The 26,451-nt window shown below is 51.4% G+C and overlaps 10 protein-coding genes across 10 annotated transcripts; 4 read left to right on the top strand and 6 right to left on the bottom strand.

The window, feature by feature from the left end:
* Positions 1-343: 343 nt before the first annotated feature.
* AA0111_g9593 (Leucine--tRNA ligase, cytoplasmic) lies at positions 344-3,832 on the bottom strand (the record flags this gene model as incomplete). The annotated part of the gene is made up of 1 exon (XM_028656168.1): positions 344-3,832. The coding sequence occupies one exon, from the start codon at positions 3,830-3,832 to the stop codon at positions 344-346; it is 3,489 nt and encodes a 1,162-aa protein (XP_028502830.1).
* A 287-nt stretch (positions 3,833-4,119) lies between these two features.
* AA0111_g9592 (hypothetical protein) lies at positions 4,120-4,551 on the top strand (the record flags this gene model as incomplete). The annotated part of the gene is made up of 1 exon (XM_028656167.1): positions 4,120-4,551. The coding sequence occupies one exon, from the start codon at positions 4,120-4,122 to the stop codon at positions 4,549-4,551; it is 432 nt and encodes a 143-aa protein (XP_028502831.1).
* A 2,882-nt stretch (positions 4,552-7,433) lies between these two features.
* On the bottom strand, positions 7,434-9,321 carry AA0111_g9591 (V-type proton ATPase subunit B; the record flags this gene model as incomplete). Its single annotated transcript, XM_028656166.1, has 8 exons — positions 7,434-7,975; positions 8,024-8,298; positions 8,345-8,661; positions 8,711-8,872; positions 8,920-8,955; positions 9,009-9,028; positions 9,080-9,164; positions 9,223-9,321. 8 exons carry the CDS (start codon positions 9,319-9,321, stop codon positions 7,434-7,436), a joined length of 1,536 nt encoding a protein of 511 aa, XP_028502832.1.
* Positions 9,322-11,636: 2,315 nt separating this feature from the next.
* Positions 11,637-14,042, top strand: AA0111_g9590 (hypothetical protein; the record flags this gene model as incomplete). The annotated part of the gene is made up of 3 exons (XM_028656165.1): positions 11,637-11,901; positions 11,955-13,477; positions 13,530-14,042. 3 exons carry the CDS (start codon positions 11,637-11,639, stop codon positions 14,040-14,042), a joined length of 2,301 nt encoding a protein of 766 aa, XP_028502833.1.
* Positions 14,043-14,628: 586 nt separating this feature from the next.
* On the bottom strand, positions 14,629-16,155 carry AA0111_g9589 (hypothetical protein; the record flags this gene model as incomplete). The annotated part of the gene is made up of 1 exon (XM_028656163.1): positions 14,629-16,155. One exon carries the CDS (start codon positions 16,153-16,155, stop codon positions 14,629-14,631), a length of 1,527 nt encoding a protein of 508 aa, XP_028502750.1.
* A 502-nt stretch (positions 16,156-16,657) lies between these two features.
* Positions 16,658-18,118, bottom strand: AA0111_g9588 (hypothetical protein; the record flags this gene model as incomplete). Its single annotated transcript, XM_028656162.1, has 1 exon — positions 16,658-18,118. The coding sequence occupies one exon, from the start codon at positions 18,116-18,118 to the stop codon at positions 16,658-16,660; it is 1,461 nt and encodes a 486-aa protein (XP_028502775.1).
* A 254-nt stretch (positions 18,119-18,372) lies between these two features.
* AA0111_g9587 (hypothetical protein) lies at positions 18,373-19,016 on the top strand (the record flags this gene model as incomplete). The annotated part of the gene is made up of 2 exons (XM_028656161.1): positions 18,373-18,652; positions 18,709-19,016. The coding sequence occupies 2 exons, from the start codon at positions 18,373-18,375 to the stop codon at positions 19,014-19,016; spliced, it is 588 nt and encodes a 195-aa protein (XP_028502771.1).
* A 916-nt stretch (positions 19,017-19,932) lies between these two features.
* AA0111_g9586 (hypothetical protein) lies at positions 19,933-20,985 on the bottom strand (the record flags this gene model as incomplete). Its single annotated transcript, XM_028656160.1, has 1 exon — positions 19,933-20,985. One exon carries the CDS (start codon positions 20,983-20,985, stop codon positions 19,933-19,935), a length of 1,053 nt encoding a protein of 350 aa, XP_028502770.1.
* A 1,274-nt stretch (positions 20,986-22,259) lies between these two features.
* On the top strand, positions 22,260-24,032 carry AA0111_g9585 (hypothetical protein; the record flags this gene model as incomplete). The annotated part of the gene is made up of 4 exons (XM_028656159.1): positions 22,260-22,439; positions 22,507-22,638; positions 22,698-23,278; positions 23,333-24,032. 4 exons carry the CDS (start codon positions 22,260-22,262, stop codon positions 24,030-24,032), a joined length of 1,593 nt encoding a protein of 530 aa, XP_028502808.1.
* Positions 24,033-24,764: 732 nt separating this feature from the next.
* On the bottom strand, positions 24,765-26,267 carry AA0111_g9584 (hypothetical protein; the record flags this gene model as incomplete). Its single annotated transcript, XM_028656158.1, has 1 exon — positions 24,765-26,267. The coding sequence occupies one exon, from the start codon at positions 26,265-26,267 to the stop codon at positions 24,765-24,767; it is 1,503 nt and encodes a 500-aa protein (XP_028502769.1).
* Between the last annotated feature and the right edge of the window lie 184 nt (positions 26,268-26,451).

Below are 26,451 nucleotides of genomic sequence, written 5' to 3'. Positions count from 1 at the left end.
CAAAAGTATTGAACGATCATCATACCTTCTGATGAAGTACCACTTCCCTGAGTAAATAGCCTGTCATGGTGGGAAAGCATGTACACAATGCGCAGTTTAAGAGGCAGAGATAGGTGAGTACAATGTCTTTGGCATTGATTTGGCTTGGTGTCCGGGAGTTATCTGTCATGAGATATGTCTTACAGTGTCTATCTTCCAGTGTGCCTCCTTTTCCAGACCATGCCATTCGTTTAGCCATCCACATCACTCGTATCATATCGTTTCGTAGAAAGCGTAAGCCCAGCCTATTCCAACACCCAATACCCATTTCACCTTTTGATCCATATACATTCATTTCATCTCTTTATCGCACGGGCATGTTCTCGACGTTCTCGAAAGCGAAGCTCGGGCTGCCTGGCTCAGCAGTAGCAGCCTGCGGTGGAAGATCCGATCGTGCATCACCTTGGCTACCGTCCTCCTTAATGACAGTTCCATCCTTGCCACCTTCTGTGACAGTGATGATCTCCACGTCAACGCACTTCTGCACCGTCTGCTTCAGACCGGGAACCATAGCGCGCAGAGTGTCAAGCTCATCGAAAGCAAGTTCACGGTTCAGAACGACATCCTTGGGCTCACCGTTGTCGAGACGACGCTTGAGACCGTTGATGAAAGGCATGGCTTTCTTGGATTCGGACTTGTCAATGGACTTGCTGATGGCCTTGATGTCGATGGATTCGGCGTCGCGGAGCATGTCAATGTACTTCTTCTGCCAAGCAGGCCACTCCTTGGCGGCGAAGATGATGATCTTCTTCTCCTTCTTGGGGTCGAAAGTAGCGGCTTTGCCCTTTGATAGCTTCTTCATGGCGTTACCCTCTGCTGATGTGATGTTGGTTTGTGTAGTTCGGACAAACTCTCGGGCAGCGGTGAGGGAAGCGTTGGGCTCAGGGACCTTAGGCCAAAGCGCTTTCTGGATGGTCTCCTTGTTCTTGAGCACTTCAAGCCAGATGTATTCTGCCCAGTGAGGCGCGATAGGTGTGAGGAGAAGGGCTTGAAGCTCAATGAACTTCTTGACCAAGTCTTGGTGCATACCGATACCCGCAGCCTTGGTGGCCTCGCGGTAGAAGTCACGCGCGCTGGTGAAGTCGTAGAATCCGGACTTGAGAGCTAGCTTGTAAGATGTGTTGGAGTAATGTCCAAATGCCTCGTGAACCAAGAAGTTCATCTCGTTGTCAAACATGTTGTCGAAGAGCAGACGCTCGCTACCGCTCTGTCGTTGGATAACGTCGGGGTTCTTGACCTTCGCTTCTTGCCTCTTCTCCATGTATGCGGCCGCATTGGGAACGTAGATTGCTTCATTCATCAAGTCTTCACACCATTTGCGGAGCTCGAACAGCTTCAGGATGTTGCTGTTCGCGACTGTCTCTTCGAAGTTGGCGTCTGAGATCTCGTCTCCTGCGTCGGCAAGGGCAATACGTGTAGCGTCGGCACCGAACTTCTCGACAGCACCAGCAATGGTCAGGAAGTTACCGGTAGACTTGCTCATCTTGTCACCGTTAAGGAGCAGATGTCCATTCACACGGAAGCTGCGGGGCCAGTTCTCCTTGGGGAAGATGGCGGTATGGACGTAAAGGTTGAAGGTCAGATGGTTCTGGATGAGATCCTTACCACTGGTGCGCATGTCAAGCGGGTACCAGTAGTCGAAGTGTCGTCGCATAGTTTGCAGAGTCTTGGCGGGAATGTCGGATTGCGGGAGATCGGATCGGTCGCGGAGAGCGAATACATAATCCCAAGCCTCGTCAGTAAGCTGATCAGGCTTGACTCCAAGAGGACCAGGCTCCTTTCCAAACATGTCCTTGTGCAGAAGGTGGGCGAACGAGTAGTAGGCTTGGTAGATTGTGCTGTCTGACAGACTCTCGACCATCACACTGGGGTCCCAGGGTACCTTGGTACCAAGACCGTATGAACGAGCACATGCCCAGATGCTGAGCCAGTCGACGACTCGCAAGAATTGGTTCTTCGCCTCAGGGTAGTAAAGGTTGAGCTCGCCCTCAATATGCGAGCGGACCTTTTCAGCCCATTCACCGTCTCCGCCGTTCGCCGCTGTGCCGTAGTTCATGTACCATTGGTCGAGAAGAGCTGCAACGCAGTCGTCACCACTTCGGCTGATGACCTTGCCATCAGGCTCGGCGTACGGGAAGGCATCACCGGAGTCGATGAGCTGCTTGCGAACCAGCGGCTTCGCTTCTTCTACAGTCTTTCCGCTGAAGTCGCCGTGAACCATCTTGCCCTTGTAGAATCCTTCCTTGTAGGCCTTCTCTTTGGCGTCGGCAAGCTTTGCAGAGTCCTTGGGGGATTGAATCTTCATCTGCTCCACCAAGTGCTTCGCGGTGAGGTTACCGTAAGAGGGAGTTTCAATAATCGGCAGGAGGTCGTCAAACTTGACCCATTCCTTCTGGATACCGTAGTACTCGGCTTTCTTGGCGAGATCGAAGGACGTGATGTAGTCATCTGGCGAGTCTGATGGCACGCATGTGACAACAGCCGTACCCTTGGTGTCCTTGACTGTCTCCATGGGAAGAATGTAGACGTCCTTGTGGACGGAAAGAGGGGCGTTGACGACTGTGCCGACAACATCCTTACCAGGGAAGGTGGCGACAATCGAGTACTCGCCCCACTTGGCAGTGGTACCTTGGTATGCCATGTTCCTTGCGGCTCTCTCACTAAGGACGTAGTATTCGTTGTCGTTGATCTTGACCAAGGAGTAGTTGATCGCAGGGCCTACGAAACATGAGGTCTGACCGTACATAGTTTCTGGACGAAGCGTGGCTGGGACGAAGTAGCAAGAGGCGCCCTCGGGAACGGCGTCGGCGTGTGCCTTGGCGGAATCTGCCCACTTCACAACCTTCATCTTGAGTGCGGTGTACTCCTGAACGGTAACACCTTCTCCTGACTGCCTGTCGTGGTCCATGCATGCTTGGCCATCCTTTGGACTGTAGACAGTGTAGCGCTTAGCAAAGATGATCTTTCCCATGGCTTTCAGGCGGCGCATTTGCCAGGCAACGAAGTTGTCGTAGTAGGGGTTGGCATCGGTGGTGACGAACTGACGTCTCCAGTCTATCCTAGCTCCGAATGCTGTGAGGTCCTTCTTAGCAAGTGGGGGGAAGAACTCGATCCAGTGATAAGGGTCAGAGAACTTGTGAATCTCCTCAAGAGGAATGCCCTGGGCAAGCATGATTTGGAACTGGTACTTTGTCTTGACAGTCTTGGCGGATGCCTTGCCTTTCTGTGCCTTGAACTTGGTGATGTCGGTCTTTGTCTCAGCCTGTGTTGGAGCTGGTGGCTCTGGCACAGAAGTCTCGACAACATCTTCAACAGGGCAACGTTCAAAGTTCTTTCCGAACATCTCAACCTCCCGAACCAACTTGTCTGCACATGCCTTGATTGGCATGCCGGTCACATGGTAACCTAATGGGAAGAGTGCACGAGCGCCAGTCATCCTTCGGAATCCTGCGGTAAACTCGACTTTACTAGCAGTGAAGCCATGTCCGGCATGTAAGGTACCGTTCATGTACGGGTAGGCAAAGCAACCAAACCATTTGGGGTACTTCTCGTGAAGTTGGTCCGGTGTGGTGGTGTCGAAGGGTTCTTCTTCGAGGGATGGGGCGTCGGGGTTGAAGACGCCTTGCTCTTCCCATGCTTTCTGATACTTCTTCTCTTGCGCGGTCAATGTGTCACGCTTCTCAGTGTTCTCAATCTTCAGTGTCTTTGACTCAGCCTCCTGCGGCTTGAGTTGGTCCAGGGTTGCGGCGACGGCGCTCTTTGGCGCGTCACTGAGTTTTGTGGCCTCCGCCATCACGACAATTCCAGGAAGTAAAGAACGGTCGTAGAAAGAATTTGGAATGGGCGGGGAAACAAAAGTTTGTGGATGTGAGGGGTGTATGGAGGAAGATGGTGGCCAGTGCGGGCTTTCGCGGGTTAGTCACAACTTTTTCGATTTCGGTGCGAGGAATTGTGGGGCTGTTTGGTCTGTGCCTCAACTGTAAAGAACGTCAGTCAAGCATCCTCAAGAAACCACACCGCGAATCGACCAGTCACACGAGCCGCTCTTTCACCGTCGTCGAATCGACGAAGCCAGCGATCATGCTGCGCCTCTTCAATCGCCTTCTCGGCCGCAACGAGAACACACTGCCACCCTTTGACTTTGCGCGCAACAAATACCCAGCCAAGAAGAAATGGCCGCCGAATCTGCGCGCCCTGACGGACAAGCAGCAGTTCCGGTTCGAGCGCAAGTTCAAACGCCGCATAAAGATGAAGTCTATACGGCCGCAATGGAACAAGTGGACAAAGGTGGTGCAGTGGAGTCTGATCAGCTTCATCGTCGTCTATGGCGTCTTGTTCCACGACTTCCGAAATGACCCGATGAATCCAAGGCCCGGCGAGCAGGTGTTTGAGGGATTGAGGAAAAGGATGTGGGGATTGTTTGGGGGGTTCTATACACATACCGAAGATCGGGCTCCTGCCACTCTTGTCTCTCCGGGAGATAGTCGAGAACGGAAAGACGGTCGCGACTAGCCTCCAGGCTGTAGTGAAGAAGATTAGCTGGTGGAAATGAAGAAGAAGAATTTATACAATGGCTTGATCTGCGAAGGAACCATCAAGCGAGTTGTAGCCACATCGTTGAGAAACGATTGGAGTAGGTGACTTGGAGTCTCTTGAATCAACATAGGAAATATGTACCTGTATGGACAAGGATAGTGGGAAGGGTATTCTCCCATCCGCGCCATCAGTGGCGGAGGTATGTGTGCTGGTCTCGCCCTTGTCGCCTTGCCAATTTGGTCAGCTTGCTAAATTGTGTTCAGATAAGAAAAAGAACTCACGTCGTACACGTCGTAGTCTTCTTGCCATAACTTCTTGACCCAGCACCTCCATGGCCCACCAATCACCGTGCATACAGACTCTGAGAAGTCCGGATACACATGGGCCCTTCTCGGGGTGTCGAACAGAAACACCAGCCAGGCCGTGAAATGAGGCGCTGACGCCTGATGCCAGCTCTTCGTCACGTACACACAGGTACCCGTGGCCCCTGGTGGAAGAAAGAACTCATTCCACATCCCAAGCATACGCATTGGCTCCATGACACTCTTGGCCATATTCCACGCAGAGGTGGTGACTACATGAGGCCTGACAGATCGCCGGAGTAGCCGCTCTTATCACTAAAGATATCCTGGCTCTTAGCTTCTCTCGATTTCAAGATGAATTGTCTCGCTGTAGGTCGGCACGGAGCCGAAGTTGAGCTGTCTTTATTTGAATGAAGATACGCATCCTTCAGTCCGGTGTATGTTCGAATGTCGGAAGTGGAAAGGCCTAGGTCGCTGTATCGGCGTCTTGTATGGAATGGTCGGATGATATAAGTTGGGTAGACAATATCGAAGGCTCTTTCATCTTAGTTCTGACAAGTAATATCCTACTTGTTAGTGCTACGTCTTTCTATTCTAGAAGCAGAACTCACTGTTTTTTCTTCCTCCATCCACTTCAAAGTACCTCGTTGTTCTTGAACTTCATGCTGAACTATTTTCCACTTGCTGTCTCCAGTTCCCAGTTCCCGATATCGAGCTCTTTCCATATATCCTTATACTTACCTTTCATTTTTGCAATTCACGAAGTAACACCAAGAAAGCAATGCTTGAAGAAAAGAGATAGAGAAATCAACACTTACATTGTCATCGGATCCTCCACGGGTCTCGGCCAGACCGGCGCGAACGGTGGCATGGCGGTCATGTTGGCGACCAAGAAAGCTCCCGAGGAGAAGACCGTGACGGCAGCAGCGAGCCGGTGAACAGGAGACAGAAGAGGCAAAAGAAGACAACGGCAGCAACAGCAGCAGCAGCAAGGGGTTTGTGGCGGGTGGTCGGGCGGTGACGATACACACTGTTGTTGCTTGGACGTTCAAAAGTTCAACAAGCATCACATCACAACAAGACACATTTTCACGTGGCATCATAATAAAAGCGTTTGCACTGTTTACGGGTCGATGTGAGATGGGATGGTGCGGGGGAAGAGGAAACGCGTAGTGGGTGTGAGGGTGGAAGAGGGAATGATCTCAAAGTGGAAGTCGAAGTGAGCGCGCAACCCTTGTTTTTGGCGTGTTGGTTGACCTTTTGGTGACTGACCGACATATGTGCACAGCCATTTGGGTAAGGGATCTTTGCTGTGCCGTCTTTAGTCTTTGGAACCGCGTAGCTAATCACTACGCCGTCATCTGAGTGCTCATTGAGGATATGCCAGCAAAGGCCCTGGTACGAATCGAAGAAGCTTGTCTCGTGGTTGCAAGATTCCCGTCTTGTGTGCATGTGTGCTTCAAGAAGACCGATCTAGTTCCATGTTGGATAGCATAGCAGGATTTGTGGGCGCCATGCTGATGCATTACTCTAAGTATTGCAAGTATTGCAACCGATGTAGGCTTTAGGCGCTGTAGGCTGGCCTCTCCAATTCGATAGAGAGAAGAGCGCGGATCCAAACTCACCAAAGATCACTAACTTTTGCCATCTAGATCACAATCGTCTTCCTCGCTTTCTTTTTTTTTTTCGTTTACGTAGCAAAACAAGTCGGCGACCAATACACTTGCTACCAGCTCATCAGGGCCGACCCAGAGACCAGGAAAGCCATACTCGCCTTCTTCAACCCCTGTAAAATGAGAAACAAAGGGAAAAGCCTGATGGACAGGCCATCAGAGCCAAAGAGAGGGAGCTGAATCCCATTGACCACGATACCAAGCAAAGATGTATTGCCGACTTATGGGACGCGATTGAAGTTGGCCTTGGCCAGGACGAAGACAACGTAACCCCACTCCAGAATGATTGCACGAGTACATGACAACATCTCAAAGTGTCAAGTTACTTGTTGTGAAAATAAGAAGCAGACGTTGCTACCAATTTAGTTAAACTGCCAAATAGAAAAAGATCAAAAATGCAGTCTTCTCCTTGTGATACATTGGCAACAGGTGGACTTTTGTAAATAAAAGAATGCAGCGACGTAAACCGTACAAAAAGCTAGAACGAAATGGCAATATCTCTGTGTCTTTGATGATAATAGGAAAGTATGGAGGTAGTGCGTCAAACTGACGTGCTGGCGGTTAGAAAAAGAGGGTATCTCATGGTCCTTAGAGCTTACTATTGTAACATGAGTAGAGTATAAGATTCACATAACTTGTATGAGTGTATCACGAATATGGATGGCTGATAGCATCAACATGACCGGAAAGTCAAATTATCATAAATCTTCATGATTAGTCCAGTTTATATCATATTGCACGCAATCAGGAACACATCCGATTAAAGATTCAGCAAATTCATATATACTCAATGCAGTATTTCTACCCACATTCCGCTCACTGAACATGGCCATAGAGTCAATCCATTCCATCCTCAAACTCAAACACACCATAGATATCTTGCTTAAACATCAATCAAGTTCTCACCCTGTTGGCCATTCTCACCGGAGTTGTCCTTGGTATCCTTGTTGCCCTTCTTCTTGTCACCATCGTCACCACCCCGACTCCTCTGGTAGTATTGGTCGAGAACCTTGGCTGGGATACGGTTGAGAAGTTCCTTGGGGTAGATGCGGAGCAGCGACCAGGCGAGGTCGAGGGATTCGTGAATGGAGCGGGACTCGTAGGCACCCTGGGAGATGAAGGAGCGCTCGAACTTCTCGAGGAACTCAAGCGACAATTTGTCTTCTGAGGACAGAGCTTCCTCTCCGACGACTGCCTTCATGGCAGCGGCATCACGACCAATAGCGTACTTGGCATACAGCTGGTTGGACACATCACCGTGGTCCTTTCGTGTGCGGCCCTCACCGATGGCGGACTTCATGAGACGGGAGAGGGATGGGAGAACGTTGATCGGAGGGTAGATACCCTTGTTGTCGAGTTGACGGTCAATGAAGATCTGACCTTCAGTAATGTAACCAGTCAAATCGGGGATAGGATGTGTAATATCTGGCGTAGTTAGTATAAGGCGTTGGTGGTGTAATATTCAGGACATACCGTCGTTAGGCATAGTAAGAATAGGGATCTGAGTGATAGATCCGTTACGGCCCTCAACACGTCCAGCACGCTCGTAGATAGTAGACAAATCCGTGTACATGTAACCGGGGTAACCACGGCGACCAGGGACTTCCTCTCGGGCAGCGGAAACCTCACGTAGCGCATCACAGTAAGAGGACAAGTCGGTAAGAATGACCAAGACGTGCTTCTCGAGCTGGTAGGCGTAGTATTCGGCGGTGGTAAGGGCGAGACGTGGAGTAATGATACGCTCGATGCTAGGCTGGGTTAGCTGGGGTTGTAGCGCATGCGCACCTGACTTACGTAGGGTCGTTTGCCAAGTTGAGGAACAGAGTGACACGCTCCATACTGCCGTTCTCCTCGAAGTCGCGAGTGAAGAAGCGACTCGTCTCCAAGTTGACACCCATAGCACCGAAGACAATAGAGAAGTTGTCGTCGTGGTCATCGTGTACACCCTTGGATGGCTTTCCAACAAGACCAGCCTGTCTGCAAATCTGCGCGGCGATTTCGTTGTGAGGTAGACCCGACGAGGAGAAGATGGGGATCTTTTGGCCACGGGCGATCGAGTTCATGGTGTCGATGGCGGAGATACCGGTGGAAATCATCTCCTCGGGGTAGACCTGCAGGTCGTCAGTCGCATGGTCAGATGAAATCAGGACTGACACATACACGAGAGTATGGGTTGATGGGAGAACCGTTAATGTCAAGGTAGTCCTCGGCGAGCACCTTAGGGCCCTTGTCGATGGGCTTTCCTGAACCATCGAAGATACGACCCAACATGTCCTCGGACACACCGAGCTTCAAGCTGTGTCCAGTGAATTCGACTTTGGTCTGCGACTGTCAGTGCAGTCCTCGTGCGCAGCGCTGGGCCTAAGTACCTTCTTGACATCGATACCAGATGTGCCTTCGAAGACCTGTGGCGCGATTAGATTGAGCCGTCGCACAGCTTGAGCGTGTCGGAATTTACCTGGACAACGGCGCGGTTGCCTGCAGCATGTGTCAGTCTCAGGGTGTATCATCGGCGTCGGAGTAGCTTACCTCGAGCTTCGAGGACCTGACCAGAGCGCTCGGTGCCATCGGGCAGAGTCAGGGAGACAATCTCGTTGTATCGCGGGAATTTGACCTGTCCACCACATGTATAAGCTTCCTCTCACTCCGTCTCATGACCTTGGACTACGCACATTGTCGAGGATAACCAATGGACCGTTGACGCCTCCGATGGTGTTGTATCGTATCCTGGGCGTCACCGAGATCATGCGGGGGTCCACAACTTCAGGCATCGTGGCGGTAGTGAGCGGTTCGGGGAGGTGCAGGTGTCGCTCGGAGTTGGATCGAGGGCCGCGGTCGGTCTGTAGCCTCGAAGATCGTTGGGTGACGAAGTTAGAGGTCGGCCGTCCAAGTGGGTTGGGGAAGCTCTGACCAGGATGCTCTAGCGCCTATGCCAGATGCGACAATGACGCTGGGCTGTGGCAGCTGGGGCTTGGCACTTTACTGCGACATTTACGCAAAGCAGCCTCGCCCTCGCATGTAAACAAACATAAAGAGCTTGCTGAAGCATGGTTGTCCTGTGTATGATCAGTACGTGTCTTCGCATCAGCGCAGGCATCAACAGGGCGAAACATGAAAGTTAGGGTGGAGGTCAGCAGACTAAGAGCATTTCGCGATGAATGAAGCATAGGACGGAGTGCAGCTAAGGTCGCAACAGGTACATCGTATTTCTATACTGTGGTAAACTATGCTATCTTGACCATATCCATACAGCTGATGCGAACACGAAGCTGTCGCCAACCAAAGTGCCCAAGAGATCCAAGCTCTACAATAAGTGTCGGGAATCTGTTATACCATGTCAGTGATTGTTGGATAGAAACTTCAGCAATAACAGAACAGAGTATGTATAAGGATCAGACATCCAAGGAAGGTATTCGCGCTCATTGTCCATCGGTTGTAGGTTCAATTGATGGCTAGCGTGGAAACTGCGAATGTGGAAATGTTTCATCATGAAAGGGAGAGGTGTGAAAAAAAAATGGAGAAAACTGACCTTGTATCACAGCAGACATGCCATGGAACTGTTGTTAGCTGTCATGATTGCGCCATACACGTATGCTATTGCGCCGCAAAGCTGTTTGAGCCTGCGTTATGCGCACATTCAACAATGCAGTCGTCACCAGACTGGTATAGTATTGCGAAAATCTCGATGGAATGCAATGCGATGCGATGCCGGGCTGGGCGACAAGACTCGGAAAGGCACGCGCCGATCAGAGTAAGCGAGGATTACTGTACTTGAACATTAGCGATCTGACATGCAAACTTAATCAGATGATTCAAGCATAGTGACAGAGGTCATACGACAGTACTGGCAAGTAGCAGTCGCCCGGCGAAGGGCAACCGAACAGCTTTGCTATCTTCAAGGTCGAATCGGTAAGGAAAAGAAGTTGCTGAGGGTATAATCTTTCCAGAGAAAAGCAAAGAAAAAAAGGAGTAGACTTACGTTATAGGGAGGGCTGGCTTCGGGCCTTCGATAATTCGCATGAAGCAGCCCGGAGCCAGTGGTTGTTCGCATGTCCATCACGACCTGCGGATTGAGTTTATTGTCGAGAGAAAACCAGTGTCGCGGTCGAAGAAAAGTACAGCGCCGAATTAGCGTGCCAAGATTTGTCGCATCACGTGTACACCCGAACGGGCAAGCGGGATTATTTGGAATCGTCATCCGGGCAGTAGCGACCAGCAGCAAGGCGTCACAGCAAGAAGAGACTTCAGTGTACACCCTGTCAAGTCGGACACGAGTGAACAACAGTCAGACGCGTTGTTGTCCTGCTGTGCCGGCGGATATATTGCTCGTGAGTTGCAGACCGGATAGATTGGGTTCTGCCCAGCCACGCAGCTTTTCGCGCGATACCGAAACGGCCCCCTAACCAGCGCTGATCTTCGGAGAGGGCCATGCGCCCATCACCTCTCACCACGCCAGAACTCCACCACTCGACGCCCGCGTCCCTGGCATCGTCCCTGGCCCTGGATCTAAACTCGCACCGGACGCATCGTCGCATAACACCGCGTCGCTAGACACCATCGCTGCACCGCTCCTGCAGCCTCTGGACGGCCTCTCTCTCGTCTCTACTCCACCGCTCTGCTGGCGGGACGGATGCGACACGATATCACCCGACACGACACCGCGCCAGACGTGGCAGCACACCTCAGCTCCACCTCTTCGCCCTCGTGAGTATTGCGCTGCACCTTGCGCGACCTCTTGCTTGACCCTCGCCCTGTTCCAAGTGCCCGGCAAGTACCGACCACCGGCCTGCAGCGCGCCCATCGCGACACCTGCGCGGGCAATTCATCAGCCTCCCCCATCGGCAACATCGGGGCCATATTTCGACATCTCGTCGCAACCACCTGAAACACTCTTCCCCCATTGGACTTGACGCGATTTTCCGAGCACGTATGACTTGGAAGCAATAACATTGCTGAACCCATCTCGTCGCCGGTCAATCTTTGTACCACGCGGACCTACCTCCCAATTTCTTCAACTGTCGCATTACCTCTACCCGATACATTTCCGCAACTGCGAGGCGACCGTCCGCACTGAAGATCCAGCAAGATGATGACAACGAGCTACCCACACAATGGCGGCATGCCCCCTCAAGGCATGCAGCATGCGCACCCAGGTATGGGCGGCCCTGGCCCGAACCCAGGCCAACACGGAATGCCACCAGGAATGCAGCATGTCTCCGGCCCCAACGGTCCTGTCAGTCAGGCTGGACCCATGATGGGTATGCAGCCAGGCATGGGTGCTAATGCGCATGCCCTCTCACACCTACAGCCTCAGCAGCACATGTTCCCTCAACAGCAGCAACATCAGATGAGTCAGTATTACCGCTTCGTGCAATTGTAGGGCAATGACTGACAGAAATGATAGTGAACCCTGCAATGATGCAACAGCAACGAACAGCCCAGCAAGCATTCATGCACAGGCAGCAACAACAGGCCATGCTTGCCCACCAACAAGGCGGTATGGGAATGGGTTTCCAGAATCCCATGAACTTGAACCAAGCACAAGCACAGCAGTTGCAAGCAATGAGGAACGGTCAGATGGGCCAAGGACCGTTTGTCAACCTTCCTCCCCACCTGCTCCAGCAACAACAGCAGATGGGTGGTCAACATCCTGGAGGCCCGCAACAACAAGCTGCCATGGCCCAAGCAGCTCAACAACACGCTCATCAACAACAGCAGATGCAGGCACAACAGCAGGCGATTGCTATGCAACATGCCCAATCTCAGTCTAGCAATCACAGCCAGGCAGGGAACCAGGGACCACCACAAACCTCTCAGCCTCAGCAAGGGCCTCTTCGTCCTCCATCCGCGATAGGCAGTCATCAAGGACAGTCGTCGCCAGCTCCTCAACCTACGCCTCAGCAACAGCCACAGCCACCACCACCGCAGCCACAACAGCAGCAACAACAGCAACAACAGCAACAGCAGCAGGCTCAGCAGCAACAGCAGGCCCAGCAACAAGCCCAACAGCAGGCTCAGCAACAGGCTCAACAGCAGGCCCAGCAACAAGCTCAACAACAGCAACAGTCATCCCAACCGCCACAATCAGGCCCAGGGCCACAACAGCAGACGCCTACTCCATCCCAACCGCCCAACCTACCTCAACAAGCAAACCAACAGGCTCAAAACCAAATGCAACAACGGAATCCAGCAATAGTACAACAAGCTCAGGCACAGGCTCAAGCGAACGCTGCCCAAAACCAGGCCCGTCAGATGGCAATGATGAAGCAGCAACAAGCACAGACTGTTTCTTCAGGCCAGGGAACGCTGAAGTTGCTGAACTTCGTGGAACAAATAGGAAACTTCAACGGCACAAACAACAACATTGAGTGGTGGCAAGCCTTTGTGGATAGATTCTTTGCCGAGTCTGGATCCTTTGTCCACATTGTTTGCTCCTCAAGTACAGAGAGATCTAAGCAATTCGAAATTGTTTACGCCGCCCTACCTCGATACTTCTATACGCTCTTCAACACCGACGTCGCCAGCTTGCAAATCACTCTGGATGGAGCGACAGAAAAGGTCTCAGGTGCTGAGCTCAAAGTAACTTGTGAGCGAGCAAAGTTCATCTACACATACAAGAACTCTTGCCAGGTTGTGTACCAAGGCAAACTGACCGCGTTCTGGTCTGGCTCAGATAAGCTGGAGTGGTTGCTGTTCGACGGTCTCGGCCACGAACAATTCATACCACTCAATGCGCTGAAGCAGATGTTTGTTCAACCTTCGCCGAACCAACTGAATCCAAATCAGTCGCCGCGGATGAAGAAGAAGGCAGGTCCACCGCAGCAACGAGGGGTTGAGCCGCCAGAAGCGTATCTACCCATCAACAAGCTGCTTAGTGCTAGTACTACAGACTATGGGCTGCCTCACGGCTTGCAGGCCTATCTTGAGGTAAGAATCTTCTCCACATCATCTTCATGGACGTTAACACTAACAAGCATAGATTTACGAGCCAATGAACCACATGACAAGCTTGATGGTACACTACCTCGAGAACCCTCATATGAAGCCAAGCGAAGCTCTGGAGTCATGGAACAACAACATGGCAAACACCCAAGGCGGTCCTCAAGGCCCGCAGCACCCGAACCAAGGGCCCCAACAGGGACCAGGCATGCAACCTAACATGCAGCCCGGCCCGCGACCAGGAGGCCCCGGCCAGCCTCAAATGTTCATGTCACCCGCGATGCAGAACTCCCTTCTTCCTAACGGATCAATGGGTGGGTCGCCTCACTTCCAACATACACCCTCGCCTAACTCGCAGCCCATGATGAAGCAACAGAGCACTAGTTCACATACTATGAGCGTCAACACATCTCCAAACATGATGAACAACAAGCGGCGGCGGAGCACAGTAAAGATGGACAACGATGACGGTGGCGGAGATATGAACGGCGGGCAAAAGGTCAAGCAAAGCCCAAGGGTGGGAGGTAACAAGAGGATGAAGGCGGGCAACTAGTCCTTCATCACTTGTCCCTCGCCTTCCCACTCTTCCGCGACCTCTCTTCTCGCAACATTTTCGCATCTCTATCTCTTGTATAGCGCGGCGTTTATCCCTCTCCCGATTTCCATATTGAATCGTACTTTTCACCAGTCTTCTCCGTCCTGGCGTTAGATCTCCAACATTATTACCCCATTTCAGCTCGGGCGGATATCTTTCTTGCTTGCCTGTTTGCTTCTCGCTTTCTTCGCTGGCGTTTTGTGGGCATATTTTTGCTTATCTGTTTCTCTGTTTCTTTCACCTACCAATCTGTCGTAGGTTAACATAATTCGTTCTTGTACATTATCGACGATGACGGAAGTGGGGGTAGCTGTAAAGAACGCAGCTTAAGATGGAAAGAGGAAGTTGACCCGCTTTGGTGGCAATATCTGCGGGAAGCATGGGCCAGATCATCTATACGTGCTCTGTTTCAAGTGCAAAGGAGAGATGGAGATGTTGAGATTCATTTTTATACGGAATTTAAGACGTTATGACTTCAGCTTTGTATTGTCTTTGTGCCATGTGATACTATTTACTGGATGTTCGAGTTTACAATCCCATGTGTTCAGCAAGGGGGTTCATATGCTTCATAGAGCTCCGGGGGGCTACGGCAGCAGTGCATGGGCCCAAAGGGCCTTAGTGGTAGACTCGTGAGATGGCTAAGGACTCCCACTGCTGTGGGCCTCTTCTCAGGTTCTTGGGCGACCATACTGATAACCAATTCGGCAGCCATCTCCAGTACGGCATCATCAGCAACCGCCCCCCTTTTAATGTTTATAACAGGCTTGGAAGCACGTAGGTTTCGGCGAGCCCACCAAACTGCTCTTTCCAGATTTGCATGGAATGATTCATCGTCACCGTCACCCCGGCGCGCATCAGTAAATACATGCAGATCTATGTGACATACAGTGGTCAGGATCTCGAGGAAAACGCAGCCAAGCGAGAATACGTCTGCAGATCGACCTCTTTGTTCGTAATTATACACTTCGGGTGCGCAGTATCTAGGCGTCCGTGAGGTAGGACCATCGGTTTGACTGTGACCTTGCGAAGCAAAAGAACGCGAGAGTCCAAAGTCGGTGATATAGACACGCCGCCAAGAGCCATCGGATCTGACAAGGATATTGTGAGGCTTTATATCCATGTGTTTTGTCGTCTGTTCATGGATGAAAGCCACAGCTGAAGTAAGGCAGCCTAGTGTTGAACCGAGGAAATATCTGCGATCCATCGAATCCTCCATAGACATATCCAGTGTGTCTTCTAGAAATGTCCCAAGATGCATGTCCGCGGCTGGATACATTAAGATCGAGAAGTTACGACCTTGAAGATAGGTCCCCACAAGCTGAACAATGTGATAATGGCGGAGGTTCTGTAGATGATAGACCTCTTGTAGAGCATCGGTCACAGTCCATCTTCGATCACACCTCATGGTTTTCCGTGCAAGAGCTACCCTACGACAGAGTACTTTGTCGACACTCGCGCACATGGATGACCCTAGATGCGATATGTGTGACAGTGGGATCACGTCTGTGGCCGAAAATGTAACGTGCTGGCCCTTGCCAGACCAGTTGAGTTCTTTGTCAAAAGGCTGAATGATCTCTCGCTCACGAAGACGGGAGTAGAAGTCTTTATGTAATTGTATAAGCAGTGACGAGAGTCCAGGCGCGGGCGGCTCATCCTCGCGAATGGTTTCAATCCTCGTCGCTGGATTGTAGCCGCTCGCTGACGTGTATGCAGGACTACTATACGTTGACCTTGCACTGAAGAAGGTAGCACGGCTGCTCGCGGTCATGAAACTTGCTGGGGAGTCAAAGGCCGATATTGGAGATTGCCGGCGGTAGCCCGAGCTGAGATTCGATGTACCATAATCGTCTATTCCACCAGCCTTAGCTCGTGTGAAGTTCATTCCAATGGGAGATCGAGAGCCAAAATATGGATCCTCTAAAGAAGAATGACCGTCACGACCGCGCTCGATGGATTTCCAGTTGATAGCCTCAGTGAACATTTCGTCGAGGTTGGTGACTCGCTCCACCTGCTCGGTATTCATATCACCATCTGCAGATTCCCAGATGTCTTCCACGTCATGTGCAGCCATCCTTGATGTTATCGTTGGCAAGGCACAAGGCTGAAGATGGCGTCAAGAATTATAGTTTTGAGCTACCGAAAAGTGGCCCAGACAAGAGTAGCAAGATGGCGCGATGTTACCAGATAATGAGAAGATGAACAATGTCGTATTGAGCGTAGTCAAGGTGCGATTGGGGTTGAAGCTGAAATCGCAAGTTCTGACACCGCCTCCCATGCATCCTCCTGCAACTCCATCAGGCAAGAGCTAAGCGCACCAATGACCTGATCAAGGATCGGCGCCAGCCTTGCCAGAAGTTGTGAAGGATGCACACCTGAAACCCGTCTGATCTGAAGATACGTCAATAGAAAGTGAAATGTGGATAGGAGCCGCCATGGCAAGCGAGATAGCGACTGCTTAATTCAAAAGCGAACGAGATGGCACACGATAATGCGTAGCGTAAATGCTGTTCGTAAAAGTCCATGGTATACAAACAGTATTTGTACATATCAACATCTCAGTCATACAACTTCTACTACACGCGCGGCCGGTTATCCGCAGGCTTCTTACTCGAATTGACAAGCGCGCCCCAAGCATCACCACCCGCACTCCTCTCCCTTTGCGCCGCGCGGTAAATCTCACTCAGACCACCACCACTTCGCTTGCGGAACTCCTCCAAGGTCGACTCGACATAGTCGGCTTCGCCACTACCAGCCTTGGCCTTGATAGCTCGGTCCGCCCTCTCGATAGCAATCTGGTAGTAAGTCCGTCGTTCAGCGTCGATAGCCTCGTTGGTAGAAGCAGTCTCCGCTTCCGCGATAAGAGCAGCGTATTCAGCTTTCCGCGCTTTCAGGAAAGCTTCTTCTCCACCGGCTTCTGCTACGCGGGCAAGATGAGCAGCGGCTTTGGATGCGTTCCAGGCTTCAATGCCACCAGCTTCGTCGATCATCTTGCGTTTTCGTTGGTTGTAAGCGATCTTCCTGGCTGTATGGTCTTTGATGTTGGGGAGGTTGAATCTTGTCCTGATTTCCTGTAGCTCTGCCTTTGTGAAGCCTGCCTCTTGTTGTTTCCTGACAGACTTGTGCTTGAGGAGTGCGGCTGCCTCTTCGCGCTCCCTGGCTCGTATGAAAGCCAACTTGAGACCTTCCTCCACGCTGTCGACGACACCTCGGCTGAGGTAGCGTTCTGCTGCCTTGGTTGCCTTTGTGTATTCGATGGCAGCACGGGACTCAATGTACTTTTCGCGTTTCTCTAGCGCCGCTGGGTCTTCGACTTCCTCTCCAGCCCACATCTCTTGTCCTTCTGTCTCAGCAAACTCCAAATCCACAGGTGCGCCAGAGTTTACGTTCCGGACCAATGTACCCTCAGCTGCCCTTTGCTCGGCCTGCATTTGGAGTGTAGGCCATTGCTGGTCAATTGCGGCTTGGTCCAGGCCTAGAGCAGCAGCATCTGCTCGTAACCGCTCGATGACTTCCGGCTTCTGCATGAGTGTCCATCGTAGCGCCCATCCCATAGGTCCAAGCTCTTTGATACGTGCCACATTGTCCTTGAGTAGGTACTCGTCCAGCCCACCCTCACGATCCATGGTCTTGAGAACCTTGGCGGTGATGCGCAACTTTATCCTCTTCTTCAATGCAACCGAGTATAGACTCTTGGAGAGTACATTAGGCTTCCAGTTCCTTCGCGTCTTGGTTTCGGTGTCTTTGGAGACATTGTTGCCGAAGCGGATCATCTGCTCGCCGTAGAGACCCTTGTTGGCTTGCTTGAACAACTGGTGGTCGCCATAGGGATATGCGGGGATGTATGCATCTTTCGGGATGACGTTCTTGGGAAGATGGGAGCCGAGATCACCGCCGCGTCGTCGCTGCAGCGGGTTCTTCACTGCGGGAGTGGGATCCTCGGACGTCGCGTAGGTTCGGTGTGTGGATTTTGCCGGGCGAAGGGCCAATCCCTGAGTTGGGAGACGGCCAGAGAGTAATTGGCACCGGGGAGGCATGGTGTGTGGTGACGAAGGCAGCGGTGGTGCCGTCGTGATGGATAGGCGATGTGCTCGGTAGTCCGCAAATTCGTGAAGTCTTCAGCACGGACCTTAGCCTTACGTTTAGCTCTACAATTGCGGGCGGAAGTGAACCACGGAACGACATGACTCTTGCTTTCACTTAATTATTACCTGGAAGTAACCTAATTCCCACTTTCCGTCTGTTGTAAAATTATTGTCTTCTATATCTGAGACAACCGTCAACCGCACGCATGGCAGACACTCCCCAACAGCCGTCTACGGCAAACATAGCAGCCGCATGCGCCATACTCGCTGGTGTAACAGGCTACTTTCTGGGACAAGCGAAGTCGCTTGGTCTCTTCGGGGGCAGCCCAGTCTCTCAGCCAACAAAATCTGAGAAAGAGGAAGCAGAAGATTCAGAAGATGAGTCAAGCGACGAAGACGACGACAGCACGCCTGCAGAATTCCCAGGTCACAACGAAGAGTGCAAGATGGTATTGGTAGTACGAACGGATCTCGGCATGACTAAAGGTACTGCAAATCTTTACACACACTTACTATCTACAAGATATCTAACCATGAAATAGGCAAGATTGGCGCACAGTGCGGGCACGCGACACTGGCCTGCTACAAACACTTCCTCAAGCACTCGCCCGAGTCGACGCTACTGCGACGCTGGGAACGTATGGGTCAAGCGAAGGTGGCGTTGCAAGTCAAGAGCGAGGAAGAGTTGGAACTATTACAGGCGCAAGCACTGAGCCTAGGTTTAGTGGCACACATTATACACGATGCGGGACGGACACAAATCGCGAGCGGAAGTGCAACGGTGCTAGGTATCGGCCCTGCACCTAAGGGCGTCATAGATCAGGTTACTGGGCATCTCAAGTTGTTGTAAAGAATCCTCCCGCGGAAAGCTGCGCGTGTCCTTGTCAACCAACGCTGTGAAACCGGTTGAAAGGGCCTGACGACGCCACGTCTCGATATATGACTCGTGGCGCATACTACTGAGATCATTGAAGCAACAGTCGTGAAGCATCAATAGGTCATGAGTGTGAAAGCATGGGAATTCGAGACGAGATTGCATCATGCACGACTGCGATTGACATTGACCCGGGATTCTTCGCCGAAAAGAACAGTAAATTTTACGCAAGACGAATGTGGCGGTGGGCACGTAACGCGTATGCGGGTGCGCTCTTCACCGTACGCGCTATCCACCAGAGACGGGAACAGACGAGAACGCGAGGCGTATCTTGCTGTTGAGCGACGCGTGTTATCGAGATATTACTGCTGGTAGCCATGTAGCGGGTCCTGACTGCCCAACGAATGCTGGCTGCCATGTGCGCATGATTGATGAGATTCCGGGCGTCTGGAAAAAGGATTTGCAGGTCTCATGCTATTAAAGCAATCAAACAACGTACACTAATGATGTGCATGAAGCCCACGCAGTGCGAGCGTGTACAATGTGTAGAAGGGGGTTGATGTACGCTCTCTCCGAGGAACGTGTCACAAGGTATGATGTGCATACACTAGCTAAACTTTCGTGGTAATGATGATCCATGAACAGTTGCAATGTCACCCAATAGGAGCGACTTCAGAGATATGTTGCTGATTTGTTTTCCCTCACGTGAACACTGAGATGGGTGCGATGTTCGTTCGTCCCAGACTGTGGCGTAGTGTTAAGGCATTGACTGGATCGTTAGGAAACCATGGCGTGCCTGGGTAGGACTGAGTGGAGCGCTGCATCGAAAAGGAGCCGGGTACAAAGGCGTCCGTCATACCATTGTTCTATCAACGCCCAAGATCGCACAGCTTTATGCAACTTCAGCACCCCTCCACCAGCTTGTGGCGCCTAGGACAAATACTACTACCATAGCGTCGCTCACAACTGTACTGTAGATGACGCTGTACCTGCCCACAGTCCGCACATAGCCTGAATACGGCGCCGGCAGGATTCCAGCCACTGTGCTGAGGATACCGCTCCCCCTTAATTGGCCCTTTTCGATGAAATAGCGCGAGGACTGTAAGACAACCTCGAAAGTCGCAAAGAGGTAGAAGAAGTGCGCAAAGTTCTGCGCCGGAGTGGATTGGGAGGTCCAGTCATCATCGAGTACATTATCGCGTGACAGTTTGGTTCCAGTAAAGGGGGTTTGTAGGACAATGTAGACGGCAAGACCAAACGAGAAGACAGAGTGTACCAACCGCCAGATCCAGGCCGAAGATTGCTCTGGTGACGGCTCAGAGGCACCGCCACCACCCTGCATCGCGGAAAACATATTGGCAAGATTAGGTGGCAGACCGCCAGGTGGCGCACCGGCTTGACCTGGAGCACCAGGCATGCCAGGCATACCGCCGGCCCCAGCGCCCATCATCTGCTGCAGCATAGCCATCATAGGATCCTGCGATGCATCGGAACCGGGCCCGGGGCCGAACGGGCCAGACTGGTTTCCCTCGAAAGCAAAGGGGGACGGGAGACGAGGCTGCGAGGCGGGCGCGTAGTGGTGCTGTGAGATATCCACCTCATCTGGATCTGGAGTAGCCGTGCCAGAGGCAGCGGGTGTGAACTGGGATGGGGTAGAGGCGGGTTTGACTAGAACGCGATTAGCCGTGCCTTCACGCTGTTGTAGGACGGAGCTAGAATTGACTATGTGGATACTAATCTGCTGGGAGGGGGGAGCATGGTTACCTGGCACATCTTTCTCAATTTCCTTGAGATCTTTTGGTGGGCCGCCTTGTAGAGCAGTGATCTGTTGAAGACGAGAGGCACCACTTTTGGCGGCTAGACGCTCTCTCCGCAATCTGGCCTTAGTCTGGGCAGGCGACTCGCCAGGCAGTGCGCTATTCGTGGAAGCGGGGGAGTCAGCCATGGCTGTGGTGGTGGCGTGAAGTCAAGAGTTGAGTTGTCGTCGCGGTAGCTGATGATCGTAATTGCAGCTCGCGCGCTTGTCTGGAGGGGCTGAGGTCATGGCTTGGCACCTGTCTAGTGGAAAGGCTACGGAGCTTTGTAGAGGCCCCGCTAGTGCCGGTACTGTCTGCAACTACCACGACTCCTGCTAACCGCTTATTTGATCACAACATCGTCGTGAACCTGTGAGCCCGGCAATCAGGTTCATCACCCTCCTTTGTACGCGCGGTACGGGCCGTGTCATCTTCATCTGCCGGCTTCTTCCCATCGCGCCTGCTGACAAGTGGTACTGCTCCGTTCCGGAATCGAGTCGCTGAATTTTGCGACTCTCTTGTGAGCAATGCAGCCCAAGGGTCTCGGCCAATGCGAGTCTGGTTGTTTTTTCCAACATACGAGAAAGCTAATGCAGTACTTGCGTGCAGTACCACACATGTGCATGCCCACTTGCAGTTTCTGGGATTATGGCTTGTCCCAGGGGTCGGGACCGTGGAAGGGGGTAAACTAGCGATCCTTGTAGACTCGCCTTCTCGAATTGTATACTGGCCCATAATCCTCGCAAGTGCAGGATAGACTATTGTGTTCCAATAACCCTATCAGGAATAGATCTTCGCTGGCCACGAGCTATCATCTCAAGTTGCTACACTGACAAGCTGAGTCTCTAAACCCACCTAAGAAATTCGTCCCGAATGGCAATACAGCACCGAGAGCCTACCATTGTTGCTCCACTACCTTTCTGACGCTGGCATCATGCTATTGTCTCTTCACCGGCCCCTTTTGCTGCTCCAAATCGTATGCATGCGACCGGAACTATGTCCCGCCACGGATTGCAAGCACGCGCCACAAGCGTCATCCATTCACTAAGAGCGCTGCACGCAAGCCAGAGATGAGGGGTTTCTCAACAAAGGCAACGTCGAAACGCATCATAGGCATAAACCTACGTCGAATCACGATATCAAACCTAGTGCTGTTCGAATGAGCGTAGCGGGATTCTCCATATTTACTGGAGACCCACTTTAGCCCCATCCTTGCTGCCGTTGTAACATAGTATACATCGCTCCTGCTTAGACGGCGGGGCGAGCGGCAGCACTTTCCATTGGGCTACGCAACGGTGTGACAAGCTCGATAAACAAATTCCCTAGATGCGGAAATTATTTCTAGCACCAATCTCTTCCCATCTCAAATTCAATCACGTCCCTGCTTTCCACACAACCTCTCCTCACACACACATACGCAGGCATGTTCGCTCCCAAGACCATAGCCAGGAGCCAGCCTCTCCGACCAGGCTTTATCCACGCAACGCGATCACTACAGCATTGCAAAGCCCAGTCGACCTTCACAGGCCAGAAGCCCTACTGGAACCATATACAGCCTTGGAAAGATGTCTCCAATGATGAGTTCATATCCTACCGGTGGCAGGTACGTTCACCGCCAACCTTGTTCTACTACAACCATACACAGCTTATTCTGATACTGATTGTCACAGCTTCGCAATACCGTATCCGACAAGCACAAGCTTTACCAGTTTCTCAATGCTGCCTTGCCTGAAAAACTAGTCCGCTCGCAGCATTCTCAATTTCAAAAGATTCGTACCAAGGATCACTTCATCGAGGACGCTGTATGTGACTTTATAGCTGGTCTTACCTCGTACATATGTCGATGTTGACCTATGTACAGATCGCAGCCATCAAGTTGGCGCCCATGGCTATCCGTCTAACACCACATGTACTCTCATTAGTTGATTGGGAAAATGCTGTGGACGATCCCATCCGGAGGCAGTTTCTTCCTCTCCGAAGTGGCATAATCCCCGACCACAAGAACATGGAACTGGACTCTTTACACGAAGAAGCAGACAGTCCTGTACCTGGCCTAGTACATCGATACCCCGGAAGAGCCTTGTTTTTGGCCACATCGATTTGTCCTGTATACTGTCGCTTCTGCACACGTTCGTATGCAGTCGGCGGAAACACAGATACTGTATCGAAGAAACCCCAGAAGCCGAGCCGGAAGCGATGGGAAGTAGTTTTCGAGCATATCGCCAACGACAACTCTCTCGAAGACATTGTTGTTTCCGGAGGTGACGCCTATTTCTTACAACCTGAGCATATTGAAGAGATTGGCGAGAGGCTTCTCAACATTCCACATATCAAACGAGTCCGATTCGCTTCAAAGGGGCTTGCTGTGGCCCCTGGTCGGATACTCGACAACTCTGATCCGTGGGTTGATAGCTTGATCAAGGTGTCCAACAAAGGGCGAGAGTGAGTCTGGCGGTTGTCACTCTGACTATGACGTTTACTGACAGCAACCATCAGCATGGGGAAGCAAGTATGTCTCCATACCCACATCAACCACGCGAATGAGATCACATGGATAACGGAGCTGGCCGCGAACAAGCTCTTCAAGCATGGCGTCATTGTTCGCAATCAGGCTGTCTTGTTGAAAGGTGTCAACGATGATTTTGAGGCGCTCTCGGATCTTATTAAGAAGCTCTCAAACATCAACATACAGCCATACTATATCTATCAATGCGATATGGTACAGGGCATCGAAGACCTCCGGACGCCTCTCAGCAAGATCATCACTCTGGACAAAGAACTTCGAGGGACCTTATCCGGGTTCATGATGCCATCATTTGTCATTGACCTCCCTGGAGGCGGTGGAAAACGTCTTGTTTCCACCTATGAGACGTACGAGGACGGTGTTGCCGAGTACAAAGCGCCTGGTCTTCCAGGTACCAAAGGCACGAGGACATACACTTACTTTGATCCGAAGCCTGTAGAGTCATCAGTGCTAGAGGAATTCCGACAAGACCAGTTCCAGGCCCTCGAGAGAGGCGAAACGCTCGAACAGTTCTTTGCTAAGTCACCTGATCCACCAATTCCCACTGGACCGATGTTGCCTACACCGAAAGAACCCCTCCAGCCATACCCAGGAATGATGGTGGCACGACCCAAGCACTGGGTACCTGGAGCGGAGGTGCAGTCAGCATACGCCCGGTCTCACGACATCTAGCTACTATAATCGTCAACAGGAGCGCCTCAAATGATGACAATCCACCACATCCTAACCACCAAAAGTCATTTTCAACGTCAAAAGCGGGGCGCCTTTGAATTTAGATATACATCAACGACGAGACGGCCAAACTTCATTCATGGCCGCTATCCAAGATCGTTCCTGGGTCCAATCCGACCTCGAACTTGGCTGACGGTCTTCTGCCACTTTATCAAGTCCAATTCTACTTCGCTGTATTATCCATCCTTCCAAAGTCCATTTACCACTCGTTTCATATACGATTACCATGCAGCAGGCAATACACAAAAGTTCGGATACGTATTCAGCAATTATATCCTTTGTCTTTCTCCTATCATCGGATTACCAATGTTTCGCCCATAATGGCGTTACGAGATCATCATAAATATGGTTTCAAAAATTTTCGGTTGTAAGATAAATGTTATCAATGAATATGTGCAAATCATAATCACTACGTGTTCAAAGACTTATCAGAAGGAGCTTCAGATTGCGGTAGTAGCATGCATAGGCTCAAAAGTAAAACACTATGATTGAAGACAATAAAACACCAATGTACGAGCAGCTAAAATCCTCAAGCGTGTCCGCGCTAAGACAGAAAAACTTTAACGTTTCCAGAGTTGATAATTATACGTCTTCATTGGGGTTTGTGAGAAGTGATCTCTACTCTTACTGATTAGTTGTATCGATGAAAGATCTCTACTTCCTCAGATCATCCTACAGTCCCTTTGCCAGAGAAGCCGCAGTCTTCAGTCCTGTTCCTGGCCTGACTTCACCGACCCACATACTCTCCGCGTCACCATCGATACCTTTCCTTGCCTTCTCGAAAGACTCCTCGATCTTGCTTCTCAAGCCGTCTTCCTCATCGATGCCTGTGTCTTTGCCCCAAAGTTCCAAAGCTCTCTCCATGTCGCCACAAGCAAAGATGTATTCGCCCAAAGCCATATGTACAGTACCTAGCGCATACCACGTCTGTGCCTTTTCGCGATCGGTGAAGAAGGTGGGTTTGTTCGGCGGAATGAGCTCGACAGGAAGCGAGTGGAACCAAGGATTCGACGCCGGAGACGGGGAATCCTGTGCCAGACTCAGCGCTTTCGAAACCGAAGTCTCTGCCAGCAGAAGATCGCGTGCCGCCTTCCTAATCTCCTCCGTCGGGTTCTGTGTCCTTAACCAATGCTTACTAGTCGTAAGACCTCTCAGCGGAATAGACAAGCTGATACCCAACCCAAGTTCCGTCCGCCAGCGCAGTCGTTGAATGGACTTGTTGAAGTCATCTTCCTGCGAATGCAGCGTCTCAGCATGCGTCAAGTACCCATACGTCAACGCAATAATAGTAGCGTGTGCATACTCATTCGCCAACTGATACTTCTCCTTCTCCCTAGCCTCATCCGCCAAATCACATAACTCTGTTACACTCTGCAGATAGCCGTCTGCCGTGAAGCTCTCGCCCATCATATTGTTCTGCAGGCCCTCCGCATACCGAGGTAAGAGGTTCTTGCCATCAACTTCCACCTTGCCGAACCCGCTCAACAAACGGAAAAGCTCCAGTAGATCCCCCTGTAGCTTTGATACAGGGAAACTGTATGTGTTCACAACGTTTAGGAAGAGACTACGACCTTGTGCCCACGTCTTCGTCGCTCTGCTCGCTTGGTCCAAGAAATTGATCAATCGAGGCAAATACTGAGCGGGAAACATAACCGAAGCACGCTTCTGACTGCTGTTCTTCTCCACGAGAACAACTTCGAGGGCATGGCGTGTAGCCTTTTCGACTAGTGCGCCCTTGGATGTTGAAAAGAGTAGGCCCGAGTCTTCGAGTAGTGTCTTTGCATGTCGTGCATCGCTTGTGTAAACATCTAATCGTACCCAGAGGTTCTTCTCGTAGAAGTAGGACAGGGCATCCTTGCTTATCTCTTTGTTGATGGTAAAGAGAGCCGTATTGACAGGGAAAGGGTTGCGCGAGGCTGAGAAGGACAAGATGCCATCTTCTTTGGAGATGGTGTGGGTGTAGGAGACATTTGGCTTGCCAAGGTTGACTAGTTCGGCGTCGAGACAGTGCTTGTAGATGTTGTTGCGGACGGACGGAGGAAGGTCTGTGAGCCCGAGAGGTCGCTTACGCGGTGTCTGGTTGATTGAAGCCGCTTTCATCTTGGCTTCAAGACTACTCGCCGTGGCTTCCATTGAGTCGCGTTTCTCCGCCGGCATTGGGGCCGTGGTTGCCATGGTCGGAGTTGGGCGGTTGAAACTGCTTCGAATCGTGTCAACAGGCTTGATTCAGCTTTTGTCATGTTTTGTAACAGATTCATGGGATAGCTTTACTTTTGCTTTTGTAACTTGCTTGTTTGTTCCTAACCTCGTAATAAAATGTAATTGATGTTGGTGGTATTGCTGGCAAGCTTCAGGCAGC

The sequence above is a fragment of the Alternaria arborescens genome, assembly GCF_004154835.1.
Source record: "Alternaria arborescens strain FERA 675 chromosome Unknown contig_28, whole genome shotgun sequence".
Taxonomy (NCBI): Eukaryota; Fungi; Ascomycota; class Dothideomycetes; order Pleosporales; family Pleosporaceae; genus Alternaria; species Alternaria arborescens.
The sequence above is the reverse complement of the archived record's forward strand: the minus strand, read 5'-3'. Positions and strand labels throughout refer to the sequence as shown.